The sequence below is a fragment of the Dermacentor andersoni genome, chromosome 2 (genome assembly GCF_023375885.2).
Source record: "Dermacentor andersoni chromosome 2, qqDerAnde1_hic_scaffold, whole genome shotgun sequence".
Taxonomy (NCBI): Eukaryota; Metazoa; Arthropoda; class Arachnida; order Ixodida; family Ixodidae; genus Dermacentor; species Dermacentor andersoni.
Window position 1 is genome coordinate 173,439,542 of NC_092815.1, and position 18,222 is coordinate 173,457,763.

At 45.4% G+C, this 18,222-nt stretch overlaps 1 protein-coding gene across 1 annotated transcript; it reads right to left on the reverse strand.

The window, feature by feature from the left end:
* Positions 1 to 4,673: 4,673 nt before the first annotated feature.
* LOC126540430 (uncharacterized) lies at positions 4,674 to 6,128 on the reverse strand. Its single transcript, XM_050187247.3, has one exon. It carries the CDS (start codon positions 5,940 to 5,942, stop codon positions 4,674 to 4,676), a length of 1,269 nt encoding a protein of 422 aa, XP_050043204.1. The 5' UTR covers positions 5,943 to 6,128.
* Between the last annotated feature and the right edge of the window lie 12,094 nt (positions 6,129 to 18,222).

An 18,222-nucleotide genomic window follows, 5' to 3' on the forward strand; every position in this document is an offset into this window, starting at 1 on the left:
CCACCTTGCACATTTCCGCAGAAATGCTTTACCAGAGCCTAACAATATTTGTACTTTGGTTGTTTTTGGCACTTCTCATTTTCGGAGACCTAAACAGGCACTGACCGTGTGTTTAATGTCTTTTTACCTTTACAAGAGAACGTACACAGGGATTCCGATAAAGTAAAACTATGATAATCTGTCTTTATTCCAATATCCCGACGTCAAATTTACGTAACCACCGACGCTTGCATTGGGTGGCAACAGGCAGCGTTGTTTGAAAAGCCGAATCAAACGCGCTTCTCGTTTATAGGACATCACTTTATTTTGCTGTCAAAAAAGAATAGCATGCCTACATTGAGCACGTTTTCTTATCCAATTTGCTGAGAAGAGGAAAGAAGCACGTTCAAGTGGAGAGACTTTTGACGGCCGGAGGAAGCACAGTAGACAATCGGATCAGGAGCATATTGCCGGCGTCTGCGATTGGTCCGCATCCCCTTACTTCGCTTGCGGTAACAGGTCGAAAATCGAGACGGCGTGCAACTGAAGGATAAAAGTGCTGCTAAAATGGATCCTCAGCAAAGCAGATTTGGCAGAGCAATGTCGTATAGGTGTCAAAAGGTCTCGATAACGTTATACTGTCACACAGTATCTTTTATTATACGCAAATATATCCATGCTTCCTGCAGCTCTTAGTAGCCAGTGCCACAGCAATTTGCGTGTAGCCATCTCCTATTACTTACGTGACGGGGAAGTCCCTGGCTATTGACAAAAACCTTTCAATTTCATTCGGCATATTAATGCGCTTTTAGCGAACATTTCACTTTAATATGGTGAGTGTGCATGGTTTTCGGACATCACGTTTAACCAATAGGCATGGCGCCTTTTCCAAGCGCATGGCGCGCTAGGAATAGCGCCTTTTAACGCGACAGCGTTAAGGAGCTCGTGTCGCAGAAAAGCCGGTGTCGTCGGTGTCGGCGTCCGCGGCATTGGCCGTGAGCGAAAAATTACGGCAGGCAATTCATAAATAAAAACAACTTGCAACATCGAACCAGGGTCTCCGGAGTGTGAGGCGGAGACGCTACCACTCAGCCACGAGTTTTTTTTTTTTTTTTCTTTATTGCCTCGCTTTTCACAGAGTTTACGAGATCAGAAGAACAGATTAACAAGATAATAGTGCCGAGAACCGTCAGCTGTTTGCTGACTACAAGCCATCAGTATTTCGGCATCTGCAACAACATTTCTAATCTTGGAACCCACTCTGGTACATACGACTGCACCTTCTGCACTTCGACAAAATGGGACACCGATTCGCAAAAATATTCGCGAACCGGTCTAGCGTCAATATCCGCATTGTGTACAGCCGTCCGAGTTCGCCATATACTGTGCAGGCCCAGGAGCATAACCAGATCGAAAGGCACACCATCGTCGTTTTCGACCGTGAGATAACGGATTCCGTGCGGACTTAATGGCAATTCTTTTTTCAAGGTTCTCTGTAAGATGTCCCAGAAGAACACTCCACCCCAGCAATCTAAAAACACATGCTCAATTGTCTCTGGTTTTTTGCATAACAAACAATGAGTACCCCACGGAACAAATAAACCCTTTTCTTCTAACCATGTTTTAACAGGTAAGGTTCCTGTGTGCAGCTTAAAAAAAAAGGTTTTAACCCCTGACGCAACTAGCATTTTTTTAACGCGTTTCAAAACATCTTTTCCTTTGCCTGCACAGTATAATTCACGATACAATGGCACAGGAAATAACACATCCACAAGGTCCTTGTACAGTTTTTTGCGTGACACATCTGTCAAATATTGCAAAGAAAAACGCACCGATAAGAAGCGGAAAGACGACACCACTTCTTTTAGATATCCACGTACTGGTCCTTGCTGACAAACCGAAGACACAACAAACTCTGGTAGCACTTTACCCAGCCTCAGTTGAATCATAGTTCTGAGAAAGGTATGATCTACATCTCTGAGAAAAACAAATCGACTGACGAGTTGTCTAACATACAGATGCACTAGACCAAGCCCACCATCACTCCCTCTTTTAAACAGATTTGTTCGGCTCATTTTTTCCCATAGAGAGCTCCAGATAAAGACCGCGAACACTCTGTGCATTTTTTGTACATTTAACCTGCTGCAATGCAAAACTTGCATTACATACCATAGCTTGCTTACAAGAAATAGGTTGCACGTCGTGGCCCGTGCGAAAATCGACTTATCCCATCCTTTCCACTTTTGTGCATTTTCACGTAACACCTCTGTTTGTTTTTTCCAATAAGGCTCATTGTCAGAGTAGTACTGTAGGGGTACTCCTAGGTATTTTGTCGGTGTTTCTTGCCATTTAATGTTCAAAAACATCCTTGGTGCGACGTCCCATTCCCCATGCCAGAACCCAACGCACTTGTCCCAGTTTACTGCACTACCACTTGCTTGACAGAAACTTTTAACAGCATTGACGGTATGCATTATACTTTCATGATCAACACAGAAAACTGCAATGTCATCAGCGTAAGCAAGAAGGCTTACCTCGGCTTGATGTAACTGAAATCCACGTATCGCGTTGTTCCTAATTACGCTTATTCAAAAGGGCTCAATATATATGCAAAAAAGAAGCGGTGATAATGGGCACCCTTGTCTGACCGAGCGCTGTACTGGTATGTATTCACCTACTGATTTGTTTATTATCAATCTCGTCGTACATCTGGCGTAAGCCATCCGCACACCCTCGCTGATCACATTGCCTACATTCACATATTCAAGCATACATAGAAGCAGATCGTGCGGCACGCGGTCGAATGCCTTCTCAAGGTCAACTTGCAGCATAGCAACACTTAGTTGCATTGCGTCACAGCATTCAAGGATTGATCGTGCTATGTGTATATTTGTCATAATTGTCCTTCCTTTTATTCCGCACGTTTGATGTGGACCGACTAAATCTTTCATTACGGTCTGCAACCTGTTAGCCAATACTTTCATTAATATTTTATAGTCTATATTTGTCAGGCTAATCGGCCTATACGATGTGACGTTACGTAATTTGATTGGGTCTTCAGTTTTTGGTATTAGGACCGTGTGTGCTGACAAAAAGGACGGCGGTAGATGTTTGCTCGCGTAAGCCTCGTTGTATACTTCAGTCAAAACAGGCGCGATAACACCCTTAAACGCCTGGTACAATGCAGCGCTTAAGCCATCCGGTCCCGGTGATTTGCCATTATTTAAATGGTCAATCGCATTCTTAACTTCCTCTACTGTTATGGGCAATTCTAATACTTCCTTAGTTTCATCATCTAATGTTGGCATCAATGACATGAAGTCTTTTTTAAATCTATCAGTGTCAACTTAGCCACGAGAAAACAATACTTTGTAATATTCCAAAAAACAGCTTGCTATTGTTTCTTTGTTGGTAGACAGTACCCCATTATGTTCTATTTCTGTTATTGCATTTTGGGAAGCATATTTCTTTTCGACTCCCAAGGCACGTTTTGTCGGCATTTCTCCTGTGCACCATTTTTCAGCTCTGGCTCGAATCAATGCTCCATTGTATCGCTCTTGGTCTATCAGCTCAAGTTTTTGCTTTATGCTTTTTATGTCTTCTAAGAAATAACCGGGTTGTATACTTTCAGCTTCCAATAATTGCTTCAGATTCAATCTAAGACGGGACTCGAGTTCTTTTTTCGCGTGACTTAAAACACTGGCCCTTTCTAGTGCTTTCAATTTAATTGTTTGCTTACAAACTTCCCATTTATGTCCCCAACTATCTAAGTTTTGAGTTGTTGTTTTATCTATAGCCTTGCGAAACTGCTCACAAAACTCGTCGTCTTTCAGCAAGTTTGCATTAAATTTCCAAAGATCCCAGGAAAATTCTTTGCTATTTGTTTTTTCCTTTCCAACACGGAAAGAAACCAAACAATGATCACTAAATGCAACAGGTGTGACTCGATAATCTCGACACGACTGAATTAGTTCAGCCGACACGTACACTCTATCAAGTCTAGCATGGCTCGCACCCTGAAAGTGGGTAAAGAGGACCGCTTTTCCACCGCAAAGACATTCACCCACGTCTTCTAGATTAAATTCCGCAATCAAATCTTTCAATACAGCAGTACTTGCATCATTGTGTTTCCCACTGGTTTTGTCACGTTCCGTACAGACACAATTGAAATCTCCCGCCAGGATTAGTCTACGCTCGCATTTCAAGTACGTCTCCATTTCTTAAAAAAAAAGCTTTCGCTCTTGAGCCTGAGTTGGTGCATAAAGACAAATTACTCGCCAATTTTCTGTTGACAGGGAAAAGTCAGATATAATGAAACGGCCAGACTCACAGGTAGTCACTGACTGCACTACAGCACCAAGACTCTGCCGAATTAACAAAATGCACCCCGAAGACCTCCCCACCGCATGGGCAACACACACGTTATAGCGTCTCGTGAAAGGACGCACCATACGCTCTGTCTGATCCTCTCTCTCTACTTTGGTCTCCTGAATGGCTACAATATCAAAATCGTGCTCCGTTACGAGGCGGTAAAGTTGGTTTTGCCGCCTCTTGGCACTAAGCCCTCGGACGTTAAGTGTTGCAATATTTATCGACCTCTCTAAGGACTCCATATTGGCGAGTGACACCAGACCGAGCCTACGGCGCTCCCCTCACAGACCTTGCCTTGTAGCAACACACAGTCCAGTCGACGCTCAGGGCGTCGACTTGCCGCCGCCGCGTGTAAGCGACGCCGACCGCTGATGGCTGGTGGCCACCCGAGGCTTTTTGGTTCCAGGCTCGGTCCCCCGCCTCTCCGTTGCTCGTAGCCGGGTGTCTTGAGAAGCCGTGCTTGCTTTGCCGAGACGGCGTTTCGTAGGTGTTGCCTCGGCGTCCATCGCAGCCTCATCCGTCGAATCACTGTCTTCGAGCGTCGCAACGACCTCGCTTACTGCGGTCTTGAGTTCAGCTGTTTTCTCACCACTCCCAGACGCACTTAGTGGCAGCTGCTTTCCTAAAGAGTGGGTTTCAGAAGGGCGCTCTGCCGAACCTTCTTCGTACTTTCCTGTCGAAGCGTCTTCCAGAGTGGCGTCTGCTGCCCGAGCGTCTGCAGCCTTGTTCTCTTGCGAACCTGCTGAGCTGGTGGACGCCGCCACTGCGGCCGCGTCGCTGATAGACGCCACCATCCCAGCCACGCTCTCCGCTTCCTCTTCGTCCATGAGCATCTCGCTCCGGTCTGCTTCACCGCCTACGCTTGCAACTCTGGCGTACGAGCGAGTACAATTAGCCTGCTCATGCCCGAACGCTCGGCAGGCAGCGCACCTGGGCACTCGGCATTCACGTCGTATGTGTCCAGTGTTGTGACAACGAAGGCATAACGGGGCACGTCCAGGCACAACCACTAGCGCAGTGCCGCTACCAAGACGCATCTGATGTGGGATGCGGTCTGGTGTGACACCATCGCGCAGCAGAAGACGCACCAGACGAGTCGTTGACTCGGCGCCCTCAAAGTCCTCGGCCTTCCACCGATCACTGATGACTTCCTTTATCTCGCCATACTCTCGGAAGGCTCGTCGAATGATCTCAGAGGTGACGTCGAACGCGACCCAATGTAGCTTAATCCTGAGTTCTTGCCTCGCTGGATCAATGACGAGGCATGGCCGGTTCTTCACCAGTAGTGGTCCGGCGTCTAGCAGCGTCTGCTTTGCCTCATCTGTCTTCATGTTCAGCAGCCACACGTGCGACATTTGGTAGGCGCCAATTCCACCTACTTGCTGAATTACTCCAGCATCCTTCAAGGGCTTCCGGAAGTCGTCGATTCTATAAGGCCGTCCAGTGACGTCGCAGTGCAATACAACTGCGCGCCTTTGTCCTTCACCTGTTGGTAACGGAGGCAAGATGACACGGTAATCCTTGGGCAACGCAGAACACGGGGTACCACGGCCAACGTCGGCCGCTTTCGCAGCTCTCGAGGAGCCCTCCATTCTGCGTCCGTACTGCACGGCGTCCAGAAGCAGAATGACTCAGCCACGAGTTCGATGCTTGAAAGCGGTACAAAAGCGCCTCTAGTGAATGCGGTGTTGTCTTAGAAACGTGCCGTAGAAAGTTATACTGCGGTGTATATCGGTAATTATGAGCATGTAACTTAGAGAAGTTGCAGTTACACGAGTAGCGAAGTACGTTTCCGCTACATTTTTTCTGCGCTTTCCGCACACGCAGAGCCATCTTGCGGCAGACACAGAAGACCCCCTCCTCTCAATGTACGGTGCTGCCCCGACAGGTGGCGCGCCACGCGCGCCTTGGGGCTGTGCGGCGACCGGTGTGAGGCGCATCCCGGCCTCGACTCCCTCTCGCCTGACGACGCTTCGCCGTGCTCTCTCACGGGCTGCAGAATCAAGCGTCCTTCCTTTCTTTAGATAACTATCTATATATCTCTCTGCCCGTGCCGATCACGACGTTTGGCTGGCGTAGATCGTTTCCCCCTCGGAGACACCGAGTTCTTTGGTTCGTTCGTCCGCTTGCTCAGGTGCACGTTCTGTTGCCGCGCCGAACGCTGCGTTGCTCGACGCTCACCGCGTGATTGGTGGGTGCAAAGTCCGATGCGGGGCGCCTCGTAAGTGATCGCTGCGCCGTAGCGCATTGTCTTACACCCCTTGGTGGGTCGACGGGAACGCTGTCGCGTTTCACTCTTGAAGGCGAAGCTTAAGCGTCCTCCAATTTTTTTGCTCAAGGCGCAAACTGCGTCGCACGATAAAGTATTTCTTTTGTTCGGTCTAATAATGCATAACTAGTGCACATATATCCAAAGTGTACCTATATCAGTGCACATATATCTTTGGATATATCTAATCTGGATATATGCAGAGATATATCCAGATTGGGCGTTCTTACGGTTTTCGTGACTTTACTTGACAGACAGGCACAGTGGGTGGTGGCTCGAAAATTTTTTTACCAGTCGTGGAGGGTTGATAGCAGAATTGGAGTAAGAAAGTTTCGAATACCTTTACGTTATAGCACCAGTAGTTAGCCCTCGCCACGGTGGCATGGTGGCTTCGGCGTCGTGCTGCGAAACGCCAGGGCACCGAATCGAATCCCGGCTGCAGCGGTAGCATTTCGTTGGGGTCGGAATGGAACATCGCCCGCGTATCCCGTGTTGCGTGCGCCCTTTAAAAGAAGCCCCAGGTGGTCAAAACTAATCCGAAGCTACCGACTATGTCGTGCCCCTACTCATGTGCTGGTTTTAGAAGGTAAAATGGGCAAGACTTAACCCGTGGTCAAAAAGAAATTCGGCCAATTTCCGACAGCAGCTTTCGAGTGGCGAAAGTTACTCAGGAATGGAAACGTAACCCGTGGCACTACATTGACAAGGGTCTTTCTCCTTACTGTGCCACAGAACTGCCCACCCAGTAGATTGACACAACAAATCTGTCGCCGCTGCAAATTATGCATGGATGACGACGTAAATCTACAGCACGGAACCACGTCGTGGGGAAGTGTGATTCGGTGTCGGTGAAATAATTCATGTACATTCAGAGCATTGAATCAGTTATGCCGCCATTCCTTTGAGTTTCCCAATAAGGGCGTTGCCGCTCAACTGAAACATATGTGGAGGTTTTTCTTTTGTTTTGTTAATTCGCCAATGACCGTTAGGAAAGCGATGGGACAGAACTACTCAGACAGGGTCAGAGCACCCTGAAGCGACCAGTGGAATACTGGTCAACGCTTTGCACAACGTCCTGCTTTTTACTGAAACCAGAAGCTGAATGTAATAATAAAGTCCACAATATCAAAGAAAAAAGTATCAACAGTTTTAAATTTAAATCATAATGCTCCTTCATAGGTGTGCGTGGTCTACTGCAGTAGGTGACACACATTGCACCTAGTCTTCCAACAGTCAGGCGCGTCCTCATCGAGCTCAGAGATGTAGCCTTTATTTGCAGCATTATTGCTGTATTAGAGTACCACGGTTCAGGTGCAAATGGAGTGAAACCTGTATATTTCGCAATTTATTTATTTTATCTATTTATTGACATACTGCCAAGGCCCGAGGGCGTTACAGAGAGGAGTGGCGAGTACATACGTAGTATTTGGCAAGCTTCTTGAAATTAGTAGTGTCCGAGATGACAACGATGGAGGCGGGGACGTGGTTCAAGTCGGCAGTGTCTGGTATAAATGATTAAACGTAAGGGTTGGAGTTGCATTGTGGTACCCTACCTTCATTTGGGGATCAATGCCAGGTGAAATGTAACATGGGTGAAAAAACAACTCGTCTTTAAGAACTGGATTAGCGTAGTCAATTTTATGAAAGAGGGATAAGCGCATAAACTAACGACGTACTGCAAGGTCTGGCAAACCTAGCATCAGTTTCATTGATTATATGCTTGCTTGACGTGCATAATTTGATAAAATGAAACGAACGGCCCTGTTATGAAGTAATTCAACAAAGTTTCGCTAGATTAGCTTGACCAGGGCCCCAAATGGAGCAGGCATATTTGATCTTAGGACGTACCAATGTTTCATAAACTGCAGGTTCTACAGGTTCGTACATACGCGCCCTTGCGCGCTAGACGTTCTAGCATTTATTCTTCTCTGGCCTACTTCTTTTGTGTGACATTGCCAGCGAACGTGTATGTGTTCAAGGTACTTCTTTTTGGAGACGCAGAATTGAACCCCGGTCTTAAGGACGGCCAGCACAGCGACGTCCTCACCGCAATTACTGCCCTGTAAACCAAGTCGAATGCTTGTTATGCTGAGCTGATCGATATGCTTACATTCGTCAAAAATAACCAAGAGCAACTGGAGAAAAAGGTATCCGACTTGGCCGCCCGTCTCGCTTCTGTTGACTCCCTCGTTGAGTCCTTCGATGCATTGCACGGTATTACGAATCTGCCAGGCATTATCAACGAAACCATCAACGACCACGCTGCTGCTTTCAATTCACGTCTTATTGAGCTCGAGGACTAATCTCGTCGGGAAAACCTTAATTTGTGTAACCTTGCAGAAAACCCATCTGAAACATGGACATATTCCGAACATCATGTATGCGACGTCCTTTCTAGAAATCTGAATATTAGTTTCTCTGACGATGGTATCTCCCCTGCATATAGATTAGGCAAATACGACGCCAAACGACCACGACCCATTATTACTAAATTCGCTTCATCAAAACTTAGGTCCCAACAATGAAACGTTCCTTTCCTTCGAGCGCTTCCTAACCTTACGTCAGGCCACCTTACGTGAGGCCGCCTTACAGCGAGGGACCGATGGAGGAAGCAAGCGTACTCTCATAGCTCCCTTCGCCCGTCCTCACGTAAGGAGCGCTTTCCGTATGCCTGGGTTAGAGATGACCTCTTAAAAGCTTTACGCCAACACCATTATTCAATAAAGAAATGTTGTACGTCGCACAATTTTTGCATTCAAGACCTAATGTAGAGATGCGTGAACGCTTTCTTCTATTTTTCTTCACTAAACATAAAAGTACTACCACATTCCAGTGCAAAAGATGTGCTTCAGCAACGCTGGCAAGCTGGCGTCGTGCCACGCCTATCAACGCTTTCATGCCGTATGCGCGACAGAAACGAACATGCTTCGCAAGACGTACCGTGCTCACGCTTCTCCACAGGAAGGCGACAGTGCGCATGCGCAAGTAAGCGTCACGTCGCTAAGCAGTGAGGTGAAGCGCTCGTTCAGGGCCAGGAGTGGCGTAAGGATGCATGAAGGTCGCTTCGGAGCTACCTTAGCCTGAAGAAGCATCAAGGAAGCCTTCACCGAGGCCCCTCAGTAAGGAAGCTTTCAGAGTGACATAAGGTGGCCTCACCGCAATGAAGGCTTCCTTACTGAGGTAAGGAAGATTTCATTGTTCGGCCCTAAGGGAAAATATAATTTCTCAGCGCTCCCAATTTCGTGACTCGAGCTTTTGCGTTGGTAAATATTTTTGTGTGGCTACGCGTCAATCGCGTAAGAAACTAGTTGAATCCGGAAAGGCTATCAGAGATTAACTGGTTGATTGAAAACATCTTTATTTGCAGAATATTCGTAGAACTCGTGGGTAGGCCGCGTAGTCCGGTAGTCCACTGGTTATTGCTGCTGCGCTGGCCCTCCCCACCAGCCAGTGCTGACGGTCAGGATCATCGCTGAGCAGGATAGCCTCCCACTGCTCTTCTGAGGGATTGGGAACGGAGTCAACTATGAGATTAAATTGGAAAGCCCACACCATGTGGTAGAGGTTAGCTACCTCTCCACAGTGTGGGCATTGCGGGGAGTATAGTGTAGGGTACCACTGGTGTAACTTAGCTGGCGTTGGGTATGTATTAGTTTGCAGTCTCTTAAGCGTGTTCTCTTCTAACTTATTGAGGGATTTATGTGGTGTTGGGTACACCTTCCTGGCTGTTCTGTATGGTGGGAGATTGTCAGCATACACTGCTAAAGCAGTTAGGTCGCAGCACCCTTCAAGGTAATCAGGGGGCGACGCCCGGTATAGGAGAGATCGGGCATGCCTGTGAGCGGTTTCGTTTCCTCCTGGTAGTTCCAGGTGACCGGGAAACCATAGGACTGAGGCTTGGCTGAGTGGATGCTTAATCAGCAATGACAACCCTTACCTGTGAATTAATCTATTATTGATGTTGCGACAGGCGTTCTGGGAGTCAGTGAGCACATCGGAGTTGGGGTTAGATGCTATAGCTAATGCAATAGCTGCTGCTTCTGCGTGAGTGGGGTTGGATGTTTTCATCGAAGCGCAGTTCACCATCGATCCTGAAGGTGTTGAGACCACAATAGTCATCACTCCATTCTTTGGCCCTACGGCGTCCACGTAAAGGGTGTTGGGTTGCTCGTCCCCTTTCTTCTGCAGGGCTTCCCATCCTGCTTTTCTCCTTTCGATGTTATATGCGGGATGCCTGTTCCGCGGCATGGGGTACCCGTTGATGCGTCTCCTCACATCACGTGGTACCTCTTCCATTTGGCCTATCGCATAGGGCAGATTAATATGGATCTTTTCGAACAGATCTCTACCTGGTTTTGTAAGTGCGAGCCTATTGAGTTGTGAGAGGCATTGCGCTTCCCACATCTCTTTGACGGTATTATGTAACTAGTGCAGCGGTGTCGTAGAGGTAGAACACCCACCTCGCGTACAAGAGGTCCGTGGTTCGAATCCCGGTGCCGCGCAATTTTCCACCGGATTAAAAAAAAAATCCGCGTGCTGATAAAATTGCATAACCAGGCCTGGAGTGCGGCCTGATCCCGGTGACCAGAACCGGTAACGCACTCTCTCACCAGAGCAGGATTGGCCACCCTGGTGCAGTACTTGGCCACAACCTCCTATATGAACGCAACAATCAAACCCCGGCCCTCAGTCCCCAGCAGCTGCGAAGCAACTGACCACGGTGGCGGTCAGACCTGCGACGCTGCAGAGGGTGCTAAGAATCCCTGGCTCCGGACAGGCCGGCATTGGAATATGAACCTGGCAACGTTTAACGCTAGAACGTTATCTAGTGAGGCGAGTCTAGCAGTGCTATTGGAGGAATTAGAGGGCAGTAAATGGGATATAATAGGGCTCAGTGAAGTTAGGAGGCCAAAAGAAGCATATACAGTGCTAAAAAGCGGGCACGTCCTGTGCTACCGGGGCTTAGCGGAGAGACAAGAACTAGGAGTCGGATTCCTGATTAATAAGAACATAGCTGGTAACATACAGGAATTCTATAGCATTAACGAGAGGGTGGCAGGTCTTGTTGTGAAACTTAATACGAGGTACAAATGAAGGTTATACAGGTCTACGCCCCTACATCCAGTCATGATGACCAGGAAGTCGAAAGCTTCTATGAAGACGTGGAATCGGCGATGGGTAAAGTCAAAACAATATACAGTATACTGATGGGCGACTTCAATGCCAAGGTGGGCAAGAAGCAGGCTGGAGACAAGGCAGTGGGGGAATATGGCATAGGCACTAGGAATAGCAGGGGAGAGTTATTAGTAGAGTTTGCGGAACAGAATAATATGCGGATAATGAATACCTTCTTTCGCAAGCGAGATAGCCGAAAGTGGACGTGTAGGGGAGCGAACGGCGAGACTAGAAATGAAATAGACTTCATATTCTGCGCTAACCCTGGCATCATAAAAGATGTGGACGTGCTCAGCAAGGTGCGCTGCAGTGACCATAGGATGGTAAGAACTCGAATTAGCCTAGACCTGAGGAGGGAACTGAAGAAACTGGTGCATAAGAAGCCGATCAATGAGTTAGCGCTAAGAGGGAAAATAGAGGAATTCCAGATCAAGCTACAGAACAGGTATTCGGCTTTAACTCAGGAAGAGGACCTTAGTGTTGAACCAATGAACGACAATCTTGTGGGCATCATTAATGAGTGTGCAATAGAAGTCGGTGGTAACTCCGTTAGACAGGATACCAGTAAGCTATCGCAGGAGATGAAAGATCTGATCAAGAAACGCCAATGTATGAAAGCCTCTAACCCTACAGCTAGAATAGAACTGGCAGAACTTTCGAAGTTAATCAACAAGCGTAAGACAGCTGACATAAGGAAGTATAATATGGATAGAATTGAACATGCTCTCAGGAACGGAGGAAGCCTAAAAGCAGTGAGGAAGAAACTAGGAATTGATAAGAATCAGATGTATGCGTTAAGAGACAAAGCCTGCAATATCATTACTAATATGGATGAGATAGTTCAAGTGGCTGAGGAGTTCTATAGAGATTTATACAGTACCAGTGGCACCCACGACAATAATGGAAGAGAGAATAGTCTAGAGGAATTCGAAATCCCACAGGTAACACCGGAAGAAGTAAAGAAAGCCTTGGGAGCTATGCAAAGGGGGAAGGCAGCTAGGGAGGATCAGGTAACAGCAGATCTGTTGAAGGATGGTGGGCAGATTGTTCTAGAGAAACTGGCCACCCTGTATACGCAATGCCTGAGGACTTCGAGCGCACCGGAATCTTGGAAAAACGCTAACATAATCCTAATCCATAAGAAAGGGGACGCCAAAGACTTGAAAAATTATAGACCGATCAGTTTACTGTCCGTTGCCTACAAAGTATTTACAAAGGTAATTGCAAATAGAATCAGGAACACCTTAGACTTCCGTCAACCATAGGACCAAGCAGGATTCCGTAAAGGCTACTCAACAATAGACCATATTCACACTATCAATCAGGTGATAGAAAAATGTGCGGAATATAACCAACCTTTATATATAGCTTTCATTGATTACGAGAAAGCGTTTAATTCAGTCGAAACATCAGCAGTCATGGAGGCATTGCGGAATCAGAGTGTAGACGAGCAGTATGTAAAAATACTGAAAGATATCTATAGCGGCTCCACAGCCACCGTAGTCCTCCATAAAGAAAGCAGCAAAATCCCAATAAAGAAAGGCGTCAGGCAGCGAGATACGATCTCTCCGATGCTATTCACAGCGTGTTTACAGGAGGTATTCAGAGACCTGGATTGGGAAGAATTGGGGATAAGAGTTAATGGAGAATACCTTAGTAACTTGCCATTCGCTGATGATATTGCCTTGTTAGTAACTCAGGGGACCAACTGCAATGCATGCTCACTGACCTGGAGAGGCAAAGCCAAAGGGTGGGTCTAAAAATTAATCTGCAGAAAACTAAAGTAATGTTTAACAGCCTCGGAAGGGAACAGCAGTTTACAATAGGTAATGAGGCACTGGAAGTAGTAAGAGAATACATCTACTTAGGACAGGTAGTGACTGCGGATCCGGATCATGAGACTGAAATAATTAGAAGAATAAGAATGGGCTGGGGTGCATTTGGCAGGCATTCTCAGATCATGAACAGCAGATTGCCATTATCCCTCAAGAGAAAAGTTTATAACAGCTGTGTCTTACCAGTACTCACGTACGGAGCAGAAACCTGGAGGCTTACGAAAAGAGTTCTACTTAAATTGAGGACGACGCAACGAGCTATGGAAAGAAGAATGATAGGTGTAACGTTAAGGGATAAGAAAAGAGCAGATTGGGTGAGGGAACAAACGCGAGTTAATGATATCTTAGTTGAAATCAAGAAAAAGAAATTGGCATGGGCCGTACACGTAATGAGGAGGGAAGATAACCGATGGTCATTAAGAGTTACGGAATGGATTCCAAGGGAAGGAAAGCGTAGCAGAGGGCGGCAGAAAGTTAGGTGGGCGGATGAGATTAAGAAGTTTGCAGGGACAACATGGCCACAATTAGTACATGACCGGGGTTGTTGGAGAAGTATGGGAGAGGCCTTTGCCCTGCAGTGGGCGTAACCAGGCTGATGATGATGATCATGATGATGATGATGATGTACTCATGTAGAGCCATGAGCTTTGCCGTTGGCGTGAAGTTTGGTAGCCCCAGTGCCCTGGTTTGAGTGATCATTGCCTCATTTATGTTGAACTGCGCACGTCTTTTCCCGCTACTAAAACGCCAAAAGTTATACCAGACTGCAAAAACGCTGACTTTGGGTCTATAAACCGCGAACTAACGGATTTTGTCACTCACTTCATTCCAAGTGTCCACACGCGCAACATTTGTGAAAATTGAACCTTATTTCAAGCAAAAGTCAATTTTTAATTAATGAATTCATCCCTCAGGAACGCATTATATCCAACTCTCATGCTCCGTGGTTTAACGTGCGTCTTCGGCGCCTACTGAACAAGAAAAAAAGGCTATTCCGGTGGGCCAAGGCAACCCGAACGGCCGAACGCTCGCACGCTTACGCCACCGCTAAGGCGGATTATTAACAAATTTCGTCTGAAACAAAACAAATTTTCCACCAGCAAATGCTCCCGCTCCTTTTTAGAGACAATCCGAGGAAATTTTGGAATGTGGTCAGCGGGAATAAGCTGAATACAGTAGATCTTTGCGATGATCACAACACTCCAATACACCTGAGCGACTGCTGCCAAGTGTTAAATGATTCTTTTGCCTCGTGTTTTTCCTCTACCTTGCCGAATGTTCTCCTTCATCCTTGTACATCTGTTTTTTTTACCCATGGATCCAATACTCATTTATTCGGTTGGTTTGACATGTTTAATTGAAAGACAGAAGATTTCATCTCGTTCAGGTATCGACGGCATTACAACGAAGTTATTCAACAGTACATGTACCTCCTCATCATTGATTCTTCATGAAATATTTGAACACTCATTACAGAGTTGTTCCAACACTCCTGATTGGAAGGTGGTTCCATTGCATAAATGAGGTAGTAAAGCTTCAATACTTAACTATCGGCCCATTTCTTTAACCGGCGTTTCCTGTAAACTCCTTGAGCCCATTATTTATTCTCATCTCATTACATTCCTTGGATCTAACAACTTTTTGAATTCATGTCAACAAGGCGTCAGAAAATTTTTTTCGCGTGAGACACAGCTCCTATCTTTCACTAATGATCTCTATCGCGCTATGGATTGTGGATTGCGTTTTTTTAGACTTTGCTGAGGCGTTTGACACTGTTTCTCAAGATCTATCACTAATTAAACTCGGTGGTCTTAATATTATCGATCAGGTATTAGGCTGGAATAAATGTTTTCTTTCCAACCGTACTCAGTATGTCTCAGTTAATGATCATGACTCGCCTTTTGTTTCCGTAACTTCTGGAGTACCTCAAGGTTGTGTGTTAGGTCCTCTCCTGTTCTTAATTTACATTAATGATATTCCTGATAACGTTATCTCCCATATAGATCTTTTCGCAGCTGACTGCGTGCTTCATGCTTCAATTACTAATCCCTCTGATGAAGCATGTTTGCAATCAGACTTGTACGCAATTTCTTCATGCTGCAGCGAATGACTCATGACACTTAACACCACTAAGTCCAAACACCTGCGAGGCTCCAGCCGTCCTTCTGAATACACCCCTCACTATCTTCTTAATAACACTCCGTTGTCATCTGTCTCATCGTACAAATATCTGGGTATTCACTTAACACACAATCTGTCCTGGAAAATGCACGTGAACTACATATTTAACCAGGCTAACCGAACGCTCTTTTTCTTAGGGTGCCATTACATAGCTTCTAACAGCACCGTTAAGCTTCATCTATATAGGATGTTAATCAGACCTAAACCAGAATATGCTTGCTGCATTTGGGATCCTAGTCAGATAACCTCAATTAACGCTTTAGAGTCTGTTAAAAACCGCGCCGCCCATTTTATTGTTTCAAATTATTCCCGAACAGCAAGCGTATCTACAATGAAATCTGCACTTGGTCTTCCCGTTCTTTCTCTGCGCCATAAAGATTTTCGCTTGTGTCTTTTTCAGAGAATTTATTATACCAACCCAATTCTCAAAGATACGTTTCTCCTCTCTCCATCATATATCTTCACGCACTGACCACAACTTCAAGGTAGGAATACCGCAAATGCCGAACTAGTCTTTGTATAAATTCATTTATTCCTCGAACTGGAAATGACTGAAACCACCGCCCTGCCTTCATGGCTGCCATCACCGACGTCAACAAATTTAACTGCCGCCGATTTCGTATGCACCTCCTCTCTGTAATGCCTCTCGCCCTGAGGGTACTCAAATAAATAAATAAATAAATAAATAAATAAATTATTACAAGCCAATAATATCCTTAAAGTACCCGAGAGATTTAAATATAATTTAGGTATCTGTTTATATAAACATATCAACAATGGACACCCCCTTTTTTTTTAATTCCGTCTTCTTTCCTAGACAACACTAACAGCACCAGATTTTCTCTTAAGAAAAATCTAATCTTACCTAAAGTTCGAACCAACTACGGCAAGCAATCTGTTCATCTCAGCGCTTTTTGATTGTGGAACTCGCTACCATTTGTTTTAAGATTAATGACACTACATTCCTTTGTTACAGAACCCGAAACGTTCCTTTTGAGCCAACCAAGCCTTACATAACATTTTTTTGTATATGCCGCATAATGAATGCATTTGCATTTTCACTAGTTAATGCTGAAGTTTATATATGCTTACTGATCACGTATAAAACTGTTTAAACAAGCCCATTTTCTGTTCAATTTGTTCATGTTTCCATATGTTGCTAATTTGATTTAATTCGCGTTCTAATGTTCTTACAATTGCTTCCTTTATAATGTGTTTTTATACTTGTATTTATTACTGTCGCTGCGTTAAATAAGTTTACTTTTCCTTTCATACATATTATGTACAGGAGGTCGGAATTCAGTCTCTGACTCCGGGACCTCCTCCTGTATATTACAGGTTGTAATAAGTTCGTTTGTAGTAATAAAGTTTGATTCTGATTCTAAAGTATCATAGTGTTCAAATCATTAAAGTATGAGTACTATAACTAGAACAATAGTTAGCAATAATTTACGACACGTACCACTGCTGATGAACTGTGAAATAATTAAATATCAACAATAATAATTGTTTCACCTAATGACCTACTTCATTTGTGCAACAAAAATTTCTTTACCTTTTGCTTCACAGCAGTAACTATTCTGTCTCGTCAAATTCTTTTAAACTGCAGGAAGCAATTATCACTAAGACGTTCTGGCAGGCTTGCTTATTATTCTATTCCTGCTTTTTCGTGTTCTGCTTCTTTGTTTTACATATGAGTGAGCACATTAAAGAAAAGTAAAAGCTGCCAACTATCTTCAAACAATCCTTAAACTACTGTAAAAATGAAATAACCAACATTCTTTAAGCAAACTTTCTTCAAACGGAAGTAAGAACATAGCCTATATATATACCAACTTTCTTTAAACAAATTTTCTTCCCATAAAAGTAAGAATAGAGCCTACACTCTTTCTTTAAACTTTCTTTAAAAAACGTTCTTCAAACGAAAGTAAGAACAGAGTTTACCAACTTTATTTAAACATTCATTAAAGAAACTAGGATGTCTCTATAGAACCGGGATACACGTAGCACTTTTGGTTGCACAAAAAAAAAAAAAAGGATGAAGCCAGCCATCACGCCCCGTTTGACAAGTGCTGCTGCGAAGTCAGAGGAGCATTCTGGCTTCCACTGCTGACCTCAGTGTTGTGCTCATGAACGCAAGTATTCCAGCTGAACAGCTGTGCGCACACCCCACTGGGGTGCAAGCGTACGGTTAGCAACGCCTAAATTATTCCTACGGTCTCACTCTCAAGGACGATCCAGATGCGAACCGATATACCGCCGATGGCGGCGCTCCTTGCGACCCCAGCGTAGAAGTGCCGTGTATGTACACCAACTGGACGTCCGCGCAGCGAGGTGCCAGGTTTGTTTCTGCTGCGCAGCATTCTTTGGATCTCCCGTTACGTTGTAGCTACAATTATGTCGTCCCCCTCG

Excerpts from the sequence above, each read along its gene's own strand:
- LOC126540430 (XM_050187247.3), bottom strand. The coding sequence starts at position 5,942 with ATGGAGGGCTCCTCGAGAGCTGCGAAAGCGGCCGACGTTGGCCGTGGT.